General features: G+C 38.9%; 1 protein-coding gene and 1 long non-coding RNA gene across 6 annotated transcripts in view; one reads left to right on the top strand and one right to left on the bottom strand.

The window, feature by feature from the left end:
• Nucleotides 1–442: 442 nt before the first annotated feature.
• LOC106032340 (tripartite motif-containing protein 59-like) lies at nt 443–10241 on the bottom strand. Of its 5 annotated transcripts, none has more exons than XM_066996753.1 (9): nt 9586–10240; nt 7978–8064; nt 7513–7746; nt 5674–5696; nt 4639–4784; nt 3707–3792; nt 3497–3598; nt 1626–2713; nt 443–1508 (listed from the first exon to the last, which is right to left on the bottom strand). In XM_066996753.1, the coding sequence occupies exons 1-9, from the start codon at nt 10108–10110 to the stop codon at nt 923–925; spliced, it is 2877 nt and encodes a 958-aa protein (XP_066852854.1). In that variant the 5' UTR covers nt 10111–10240; the 3' UTR covers nt 443–922. The 5 variants fall into 5 exon arrangements, with proteins under 5 accessions (XP_066852854.1, XP_013030732.2, XP_047932182.1 ...); XM_013175280.3 differs by having other exon boundaries at nt 1329–1508; nt 2515–2713; nt 9586–10241; XM_013175279.3 differs by lacking the exon at nt 443–1508 and having other exon boundaries at nt 1652–1925; nt 2515–2713; nt 9586–10241.
• Nucleotides 10230–11953, top strand: part of LOC136790823 (uncharacterized) — a 21956-nt gene continuing 20232 nt past the window's right edge. Inside the window, exon 1 of the long non-coding RNA XR_010831523.1 lies at nt 10230–10569. This is a non-coding gene — a long non-coding RNA (uncharacterized lncRNA). The remainder of the gene's footprint in view (nt 10570–11953) is intronic.

Raw genomic sequence — 11953 nt, 5'->3', positions numbered from 1 at the left:
AAAGGTGAATAAATTAGAAAAGACAGCATTTTTATCTTCACTTTATGTTGTATTCTAGAAACTAAAAATCCAATGAGTTCTGGATAATTAATACTTATAGTTTGAAGTGCAATTTTCCTTTTTTCCTGTTATTACACAAATTCTGAACGGCATTTTCTTGTTTTAAAAGCCATATTCTCATAATGGTTTAATCAAAACTGCAAGTTAATATTTGTTCGCTAATTCCCAATTTGCTGCCAAAAGGAACCGAAAATTAACTGAGTTACTTTTTGTAAATACAGCATTTCAGAAGTGTAGCTGATACCCTTCTACCTTGTATACCAAGAACATTGCCGTCATTTTCCATTTCAAGTGTTTAAATGAAATTTAACTAGGAGTTGTAACTTAAATATCCATTAAATACAGCACAGAAGAAGAATACAACCAAAGGGAGCTCAAAGAAGATGTTCAGTAATGTCCTTTATTTTCACCATGGCTCATGTTCCATGCTTACCAGAACGATATTGTCGATACTACTCTTACTGACACAACCCTAGTGCAAGTGCTGTTGTACTAAAGCAGCAATATTCTGCTTCATGCTGCTGAGGCTTCACTGTGCCTGCCTTCTGGGACACCTTAACCCCCGTACCACCCACACATATGCCAGTGGCACTTCCTGGAAGGTCTTCGTTCTTAATGATGTAAGATGTGTGGTTATATTTAACTGAAAATGTCTTGTTAGAGACTTCATTTTCTGTTTGGATTGTGCTACAAAAATTACTTTAGTATATGGTACTTGCTGATAATCAAGTATGTTTCTATCAGATACCTTAAATCGCAAGATTCATACAGGACAAAGCTGTAAAATCACAAGTATCCTCGCTGTAGCGTTTATTTAATTCTGTCTTACTTAAACACAGTTGTGTTCCATTTCACCCTCTCTTCATGCCTCTGATTTTCTTCTAGTAGGTATCTTGTCTTCTGCAACAGAAAAATATTCTGATACACTGCTGGTATCACTAGACACAGACGTTTGACTTAGCTCTTCAGTGTCAGAATCACTATCACTCAGCATTCCTCCGGACTCGTTTACTGTAAGTACAGAAGCTCTTGAAACTGAATCATTGCACGTCCCAGGAGCAGAACAAGCTGCATTCTGAAGCATTCTGGACTCAAGTTCATCTTCCCTCCCAGGAATAGAACAGTTGTTTTCAGCAATACTTTCTTGATGTTTTACCTTTACTTCCTGTTGTGTTGAAGTCATAGCAAGGTGAGTGGATGATGCATTCTCATCTTTAACAGCAAGGACAGCTGAACATAAAGGTGGACTACAGGAAGAATTACTATCAGCAAGTATTTCTGCACTTTCTATTTTCTTAGATGAGTCCACTGGAAAAGAACCTTCATCTTTCGGGTGACTGTGTCTAGACGCAGTCTCTGCACGCTCTGGAGATGCAGACTTTACTAGATTTAGAGGTGTTTTGTCAAGAGATTTCATCTTCTCTTGTTCACTTTTTTCAGTACCATTGCTAGACAAAAAAACGGAGGAGGAAGTCAGTGAATCAGTTGTATTTTTAACAATACTTCCAAATGAAAATACTGGTGATGGCAACTGAAAACAGTTATTTTTGAAGGAAAATACACACGTGCTGGGGAGAAGGGGAGACTCTGAGACATCATCCACCCCAGCTGCAATGCCGGTTTCTGAAGTACTGCAAGGTGCAGTTGTGATGGATTCTGATGCATTAGCTTTTTGCTCCACTGAGACAGATGGTTTCAGCACATCATTTTCTACAGTTTTCTTTGGAGGAAATGCATTTTCTACCATGTGAGATAATGTATTTTGGTCAGCAGGCTTCTCAGGTTGGTTAAAAAATGAGGATAATGATAAAATCTTGGATGAATTGCTGACTCCTGATACTGCAGAACAATTTCTTTCTGAATTGCTAAAGGGAAATGAAAAAAACATTTTCTCATTTTCTGCTGATTCTACATTACAAGTGTTTGAAGCATCAGAAACTGCGGTTTTAGTTACAGAACTATGTTTTCCAAATTTGCTTTCATCCTGGTTATCTGTTTTAGCTTCACGATCACATTTCCCCAGATAAAATTTAGGAAAAATATATTTACTGTCTTCCTTTTTAAAAGAAAACGTAGCTGCATTTTTAATAAATCTGGGTAGTGAGTTGCTACATGCACCAAAAGCAAATGGTGAAGTAGAAGGTCTCTCTGCAGAAACATCTAAAAATTCTGAATTTGAAACAGTTGTAGCTACTGATGCTGCTGGTTTTAGGCCTCCCAAAATGCTAGAATTTGCATCCATTCCATTCGAAACAGTAACTGCTGATGACTGCATTGGCATTTTTTCTCTAATTAATAAATCTTTAGAGTTTTCTGATAAGGCTGGAGTGGTTGTTTCCTCAGAACCTCTCTCATGAACTAAGCTTAAGTTACCATTTTTTTCAGAAAAGTTAGTAGTGGTGGATGGGATCCTATGATTACTGGTTCCAAAAAAGTTTAACTCATTAAAACCACCTTCTTTTTGCAGGATTCCCATATTCACTCTATATGTGTTATTTGCTGTGGTAGGTAAAGATACAGAAGGAATTCCTGAGGACTTATCCTTCGAAGCCTCAGCAGCCACAAATTTATGCTTCTTATTTGCAGGTAAAGTTTGTGTCTTGAACTCATCAGCGAGTTTCTGACGTTCCATGTAGTATTTATAACGTAGCTCCTACAGTTATAGGAAAGATTCCAGTTATTAGGCCAAATAGAGCATTTGTGAATTCAGAGGTTATAAAACTCTTACAATTAAAGAAAATTTATTGTATATTCTATAATACGCATTTATGTTGTATTTTTCTTCTGCTGCTAGATAAACGGCAACAGAGCAAGTTATGGAAGAAATTAAAAACAATTGAATGAGATACATATAGAGCCCTGATGACAAAGCATGCATTGCAGTAGTAGCAAATGGGAAAAGCTGTATTTAAAGTGACTTACAAAACAAGGAATAGCTAAACACACTAGCCTTGACATTGAAAAATTCTCAAAATGTTACAAAAAAGAACCTTTCAAAAACTAATTTAGTATTTCACTGGATATACTTAACCTTATAAGTTGTGTTTTCTAGTCCCATTGCAAACATTCTCCAAAATAACAGAAATACTTCTATATTCAAAGGACCTAAGCAACTTAACCATCTGCCATCAGCATTCTCACAACATACATTATGTGATTCGCTGGCAGCCACGCTTCACTAACCATAACAAGATTCTTCCTGTAAAGAACAATATTCACTCGGCCACCCACCACATGTAACTGCTTTTAATTTAGAAAAATGGCAGCTTTACTAGCATAGTCAGATTTGCATTCCAGAAATAGACAGGTACCTGTCTACTAAAAAAGAAAAAAAAGACACCAAAACACCTAAATAAGACAGTATAAAAGCATATGCAGAAAGTTGTGTCATAACAAATAGTAACTTGTCATACTTAAAACAGATGTTCAATCATACCTCATGACTCATATTTTGAAATGCTGACATTTCTGATATTGACATTAAGCGAGTACAGATCCTGCCACCGTCTGTCAGTGCTTCCTCTTGTCCTGCTACTGGCTGAAAAATGTTTTGCAGCAGACATTATATTCCTTTTTTTTTTTTTTGATAGGACAAAACAGCAACAGCAAAAAATGCGGAGTTGTAGCTACATAGTCAACAACTTACAATAAACATTTTGGATATATTCTTCTGGTCCTGCCATTGCTTTATAGTATGTTTTGTTGAGTTCTGATTTCCTCCAGAAGGTAGGTCTATTAGAAAGACAAGAAAAAAGAAAACAGTTGGACAGCATATTATATATGAGAAATAACGTAGTCATTTTCAAGATAAAATGGTTACAACTAAAAAAAATAAATTTTTCTAAATCAACAAAATACTGCTTTACTATGAACTTTATGCTGTTAAAATAAATATTCTCAAAACGTAAGGAATAACAGAAAATGAAATGTAGGCTGCAGTCACAATCCTGAAGGGTACTAAAGGCACTTAGTAGTGGAGTTATATTACTACAAAAAAAAAAAAAAAGGAAAAAAAACACCAAAAAGCCAGGAAACCTGTGCTACGATGAGCCATATGATTATTTTATTCCTGTGTTTACATCCTGAAAAGTTCCTTTGAATCTAAATAGACTCCAATTAAGAACAAAAGTATATTGTCTTAAGTAGGATACAGTATTTGGCTAAACTTATGCGATATAAAGCAAGAGGCCTGCTTACAAGCTGTTCTAAATGCCTGAAGGCACCTGCCCTCATGTAAAACATACATGGGGTAAAAGCGTGTGTGCGTAAAAGCATTTAATCACAGCATTCAATCTTCTAGTTCAACAATACATTTTTAACACTGGCCATACTGGTTGCAAAAAGGAAAATAATGCTTCCCTCAGCTTCCAAAACCATAGGCAAGGGACTTTCTGGAGAAAGCACATTCACAAAATGTAGTAAATCCTTGGTGAATTTATCTTGCATTAATTTACTCATAAGTTTTCTGAACTTTTGAATGCTCTTGCTATACTGAGTGCTTATAAGCAATCAGTACCACAAGTTGCAGGTTACTAGAATGACATCCTGAATCTTGTCCCTTAAGTCCTTTTTCCCTACCTTTAGCCATGTCCAGATTAACTGGCACTAACTTCAAAGCCAAGATTTCATTAACCACAGGTTTGATATCCATTTTCTTCTGAGTATACTCTGGTGGTTTTTCATAGCTGGATGCTATACTCATCAGGTCAAGCTGAGTCTTCATCCTTGAAAATGAAACAACGAACAGACCTAAACACCCTTTCTCTTAAGGCTTACAAGCCAACAACAAAATTACAGCTGCTTAATACAAAAGCAAACAAAAAACAGTAAAACAGAAATTAGAAAAAGTTAAAGTCTTCAGTAAAATGTTGAGTTTCCTAGACATTTTTCTTAAAACTTACTACTTGACAAATCATTTGAATTAGGTTTCATGCACAATGAAAACTGAAAAAGTGCTTTTCTGAAAAAAAAAAAGAAAGCTGAAAAAAGGAGCTCAGCAAAAAGATTACAAACTATTAACATATTATACCTGAATCTAAGTTACACTCACTTTTCAGAGAACATTGCTAATGTTAGTGTGAGCTACAAAATATTTTCAAGAACTCCACTTCAACACTCCCGCTTAACTTCTGCTTAAAAAGTCATCACATAAGCAATAAGTGTAATTAAAAGTCTTTAGAGAGAAATATTCAGGGTATGTGCACTGCAAACACAAAATGAAGACACTGCAGAATCTCCATAGACACTCTTAAAGAGCTATATAGGAAAACTGTGAAAGTTCCAGATATGCTTCAGTGCTCTGAGTTTAAATAAGATACTGAAAAAATACACAATTACCACATGTTGAATTCCTATACTCAGTTTTTGTCAGAGAGACAATTCAAAAGACTGGTTTATCCCTAATCACAGCTAATCCCTCACTGAAATAGACACATTTCCTAAAATTTGGAATACAGAGCATCCAAAAATCTGAAAGCATTTTAGCTTATTACTAAACACTACTTTCATTTTAAGTTGATATAATTGACCATATACAAAGTAACCATTTTCTTAGTTTTTAAATCTTAAAATTACACAAGAGAACTATGAAAGCATGAAAAGAAATACATATACCTTGCATTCAAGCCACAGGCCACCTATAAATAAAACAAGAATTCGTAAGATACGTATATATTTGGAAATACATTTGTAGAGCTTTCCTCCAACTCTTTCTCAAAAAAAAAGATCACTACTTTACCAAAATACTTGAGAGATTAAACTCCCTGTCTTAACTTCACAGAACCATAGAAGATAAGCCTATGAAGATTCAAAAACAATAACAAAAAAAGAGCAGCCAAACACATGACAAAGGTAAGTCTGGGCCCACGATTTATTCTAAACTGAGCATTAAGGAAGAAAAAATTCTTTGAGCCAAACTGAAGTATTCCAGTAAAACAAATCATGACCTATGTGGTTACCTAATCCATTTCAGATACTTGTGAATACTCAGGTAAGAGAATATTTTCTGCCTGGTGAGAGGAACCTCTGCTATTTACTTTTAAGATATTATTACACTAAGAGTAAAGAAATTTATGTTTTAGTTTTAAAGCAGTCATCATAGCAATATGAAATTCACTGTATTGGACTCAAGTGACAGTTCCCAGAGAATGTGTAATGAAAAAACTGACTGGATTATAAACTAGCTGCTTCCATATAAAAGCCTGGTGAGGTTAGAGTAATGTTGTTGAAAACAACAACAAAAACCACCTTACTGAAATCAGCTGTGTACTGCTACAGAGGACAGGAAGAAAGGTGTTAAGCTTAAAGCCTACTAATTGCTGGAGTCAGAACACTTCTTCCATAAACAGGGGTGGCTTCTACCCAAAAGTCAGGTTTTCCTTAACTAGTTGTTAGCAGAAACTTAATGAAACAAAGTACTTATTAAACTTCTCATTTATCTCAAGACAGAAAAAAACAAACCAAAACAAAACATTGCAGAAAAAAGCAATGTGCTGTAGTCCCTTAGGACAGGTATAAAGCTGGAAGTTACAGGAAACACAGAATTCAGCAGTTAAGTCCTTTGCCATTTACCATCTGCCTAAATTCCATTCAGTTACAGCACAGCACTGGACGTAAATCAACTAGCTAGTTTAAAACTAGATGAAAACGTCTCTGCTACCTTAGGTAAAAATGAGGATGTAAGCTTGTGTCTTGAGCTCCTCTATCATCGCTCTCAATTTTTCCTCTCCAGTTCCCTTAAACACTATGAGGAAGACTTACAGCATCTTTTATAGAAACATATATACTACTCAATATATAGTGTATGTCAGAAGTAGTTGAGGTAGCTTTGAATAGGCTGCATAGCTCCGTGCAAAGATTACAGCAGGTTTTAGAATCTATACAGTCATCTTACTTCAGGTATCCCAACATAGTATTCCACCATGCAGCTCAGACAACTTACCAGATCTGGCTCTAACCTCTCACCGAAAAGCTTTTTTTGGTATCTTCAAATTTACAGATGCAATTAACGTGCTTAATGCACAGAGCATTTAAAAATAAACATAAAAAAGCATATAAACATGAGAGAAGGTTGGTGGCAGTACTAACAAATAACTCCCTATCCAGCATCAAGGCAGCTGACTTCCATAGCTGATAGCATAACACAATAAGTGTTATATCAACAGCTAAACAGCCAATACTAATTTCATCAGCTTTAATCATGTGAAGAAAACAGTGTCTACTGAATTCACTAAATATCTAAACTGTAAAGAAAGATTGTCAGGCTTCTCTAAAATGAAAAGCACTGTTTTAAAAGAGGGTAAAGTGACAAATAATTTAAGCTTTCATTTTTCCATTTGTTGAATTTGTTTGTCGCAATCCATTCGTTATCACACTGAATTGAGTATCAGGCTCTATATGACATCGGAGCTTCACTATAGAACTGATCTCAAGCAGTAACAGAAAGGCCATTACCTCCAGGAAACGCTGAGGGTCACATTCATGTACAAGCTTTTCACAATCCTTCAAAAAATTCTCAATGGTTTTCTTGTGAGTTTCCTTCATCTTCTTCCAAATCTGAAACTCCTTCTCTTTTTTACTTCTTTGATTTTCAAGATCTTCTATCAATTGCTGCTTCTTCATTTCCAGAGTTCTGAAAATTTCTCCGAATTCCAGTGCAATTATGTCTGCTTCACTATTCACCACCATCTAGAAGCATGAGAATACAAAAACAGATGACGATGCAAGCAGCAGTGTCTACATACTCTTTTTTATTTTTTTAAACTAAGTTCAGGACATGTCTATACCATACCAAGTACCAGCGTACTCTATTGTTGTAATTAACCTATTATGAGAATCAAGTTGGTGTTATCGAGCTTTTTATATCTATCTATCTATATAGATATAAATTTAAAAAAAAAGTCAGCATGTGTAACTCACATCAGTATCATTTGGATGACTTGAGACTTCATTCATCAGCTTCTCATTTATTATTCTCATTTTTTTCAGACTACTGAAGAAGGTTAACTGTAAGACAATTGAAATGCTTAGAATGACTTTTAACAACTCCATAAATACATTTCAGTGGTTGTCTAGAACCACAGCATGGGGTACAACATATCAACACAAACAGTCATTCAAAACATTTGATAACATTTAATGCTTCCCTGGAACAGCAGACAAACTTGCTTTTGATATTTCTCTCTTTCTCAAAGTAATGGCTTTAGGCTCATCTACAATACAAATGCTACAATGGCTATAGAGTTATTTCATAGCTAAAACACTGGTTTCCCTCAGCTTTTTTTTTCTTTTTTTAAAAAACACATACAACTAGCACAATTTGTTTGAATGCTGCATTTGTTCCTGCTTGATAAGCACGTGTATGACAGTCTTTTTAAAGTCTCAAAAAAAAAAAAAGTTTTAATAAACAAATAGAACGCTAATCATAACGATGTTATTCTTGTTTTAACCAACATTACCACTGTTTTTTTCCTTCCTTACCACACTATATTATCACTAAATCTTACACAAAAACTGTTGTGCAAAGGCTCTTTTTCCCTTGTTTCCTGAATGACAGGCAATTGGTGGTTGGAAAGAGGAACAGGAAGGAAATCAGTGCAAAAACAACTCATAGCTTAATGGACAGTCAGTGCTGTTCTTCAACTTATAACAACCAAATCATCCCTTTCCACCAATATGGTCTCCACGAAAACATATGCTTTATAAAACTAAGAAGCGTTTCTAAGTAAGTGATTATTTACAGCAAACAGAAAAATCTACTACACTACTACCTTGAAGTTTCTAGTTAGTAGACTGTAAGTCCTACATGTTCTACATCATCTTCCACACCATTGTTTCCAATTAGTTCATTACCTATACATGAAGCAATGCCTCAACAACATACCTTCACTTTCTGCCTTTCTTGAAAAGGTAAACTACTTTTTTCTTTTCCAGTTCTAGCCCTGGCCAGTAAAAAAAAAAAAACAGTGGCTTCAAATAACGTGGGGCTTAGTTTCTAAGCCATGACAGCCCCTACACCTATCACTCTTCATCACCGTCTTGCGATTCTGTTTCAGTTACCCAACTTGCATAGGGCAAGGATGGCTCACTCTACCATAATGCTGGTTACCTTGGCAAAAATCACAACTGTTGCTGCCACTACAAACAAACAGGCCAGGCAGTTGTTTTCACGTAAACATAAGTGCATTTTGGTTTTACTTTTATTGTAAGTTACCTAAACCATCTATTTCTGAATGTGTAATTATTACCTATTACCCCAAATAGACACGTCAGCTCAAAGAGCCTATGAAGGAAGTATCTGTGGGTGTGTTTTTTTTTTTGTTTTCTTTAAACAGAGCTAGCATCTTGCAGAAGCCTGAAAAACTGGATCCAGGCATGCCATAAGCTCTTGGCATGAGCGTGTTGTTTTCCGGCACAGACTGTCAGCCTCTATACACGCACAAAGGAGTCCCAAGTGCCAAGGTATTCTAAGCAAGGGAGCTGCCTGGTGTCGCGCAGCCGGGACCCCGCGCAGAGCCGAGCGCTTACTTTCTCCTCCTGGAACACCGTGTCTATGAGGTTGACGGAGTGGAAGATGCCTTGGTGCTCCTCAGACACGCACTGCCCGCACCCGGCGCGGCGGCACATGCGGCAGTAGAGCTGCACCAGCCGGCCCGGGTGCTTCTGGCAGGTGCCCCTCAGCACCAGCGGGCCCTGCCCCGGCCCCTGGCCCTGCTCGGGCTCCCCGGCCGCGCCGGAGCGGTAGAGCTTCACCACCTCCGCCAGCGTGGTGTTGACGGGCAGCGCGGCCGCGCCGCCGCGGGGCAGCGGGCTGAGCTTCCTGCACAGCGGGCACGGCACCCGGCCCCCGCCGCCGCCGCCCGGCCCCGGCCCGCCCCGGGAGAGCCGGGCCTGGCCCTGGCCCTGCCCCGGCCCCTGCCCCCGCTGCTGGTGCTGCGCCGAGGCCAGGCACTCGAGCACGCAGCCCCGGCAGAAGTTGTGCGAGCAGAGCGGCAGCGTCACCGGCTCCTCGAAGAGGGACAGGCACACGGCACACGTCAGGCTGGCCTCCATCTGCGGCGGCAGGACGAGGCTCCGCCGCCCCAGCCCCGTCCCGCTCCCCCGAACCCCGCGCCGGCCGCGGCAGCCTGATCCCACCCGTCCCGAGCTCCAGGCGCTGCCTCCAGCCGGCCGGAAAATGGAACCCGGCAGCGGCGGGGGGGCGGGACATCGAGAGACGCGGTGGCGGTTGGCGGACGCGAGAGATTGACAAGGCTGACTTCCAGTCAGAACGGGGCGCGGCTGCCGGGGGGCTAGCCGTGGGCGGGGCGGAGGGAGCCGGGGCGCCTGGCGGGCCCTAGCGCCGCCGCCGCCATTTTGTGGGCGCTCTCCTCAGCGGAGCCCCGGCTGTGGGCGCTGAGGGGAGGCCGATATGCGGGGCACACCGCGTGAGGGAGAGGTTGGCACTTGTGAGGTGTTCCTACTCCTCCCTGCAAGTATGCGGAGTTAAAGCGGTGTTAGAGCTCCGCAGCGGTGAGACATGACTGTTATTAACTACCTGCGACTACAGTTCCAAAACCAGAGTGTAACTTAAGTTTAGGGCAAAACCATAGTATAAGTTTGGAGTGATAACATATAGGCATAGCGTACATCTCTGTCTTGTTCTAGGACTTAGTTAACTTTCCTCATAGGTCCTTTCCACCTAGAGTTCTGGCTCAACAATTTTCTACTTCAAAAATTTTGAGTTCTGTCAACTCAAGAGGGACCCAACTAAAATTTCAAATTTATTGTAAGCTGGCAGTTTTGTAGCCTAAAGTCAGTATTTGTAAAAAAACAAGGTACACTAAAAATACATTATTTTCCGAGGGGAAAGACGTAGGTGCAAACAGCATGAAAACAAACATATTTATATACTTTCATAGCAGTGCTTTATTCAGTCATACTGAGCCAGACTGGCAGAAAGTCACAGTACCTGTTTTAAATCAAAGGTTTATGTCAAGCCGGAAACTTTGAAATGCAGGCAAAAAAAATGAAACAAAACAGCACAATGACTTTAGTGTAATATTACCTCATTTACGCTTGCTTATAAATCCCTTACGTAAGAGACTGACAAGAGATACAAATAGGCTAGAAGGTACAGTTGATAGACTGAATAGGCTCAAAATATTTTAGGAAGTGTTATGTTTTCCTTTGGGATGATGACTTGAGACAGGGCTCTGCCACCTTTATTCACTTCAGTATGAGTTGTCACAAAATGTTCTCAAACTACGTTTGCTGGGGTTCAGGAGCACTGTATCTTTGAACCTCGTTTGGAGGTGAAGTGTTACCCATTATTAGCCAGCTCACGAATTACACCATAAGAGACACCCTAGGAATACCTCAGCACCCCGAATATCCATATTCAATTAATGATTTAAATGACAGTGATGCAAATGGAATTGCAAAATGGAATCATTCGGCATGCTGAGTCAGTTTGCAGAAGGCCATGCCATGTTTCCTCTTCCAGTGATCTTCAGTGCATGGCACTAAATCAAGAATACTTGGTTCTAAGTTTTTTTTAGTTTCAAACAGAAAAAGGGAAATGCATTAAGTATGTGTGCTAAATGAAAAAGAATACAAAAGTATTCTTCAGTGAGTGACTGATAATAGACTGGGACAGATGCTTAGCTTGAAAGCAGCTAAAACTACTGTTTGAGAGCATAAAATCTGAGCTTTAAGAAGAGGGGGAAAAAACATTTAAAGGAGGAAATCTGTCTGCTAAAAGTAAACAAAGTAAAATGTTTTTTCTCTCCAAAATAGCAGTGAGTAGGTTCTTCGGCATCTATTGTCTAAGGTATGGGATGTTGCAAGTCTAAATGATAAATATATGCTTACATAAAGTTCTTTTACTAGTTCTTCCATTAATTTACATTTAATT

Source organism: Anser cygnoides, chromosome 4, assembly GCF_040182565.1.
Source record: "Anser cygnoides isolate HZ-2024a breed goose chromosome 4, Taihu_goose_T2T_genome, whole genome shotgun sequence".
Lineage (NCBI taxonomy): Eukaryota > Metazoa > Chordata > Aves > Anseriformes > Anatidae > Anser > Anser cygnoides.
Note: the sequence above shows the minus strand (reverse complement) of the source record. Positions and strands in the feature narration are given on the sequence as shown.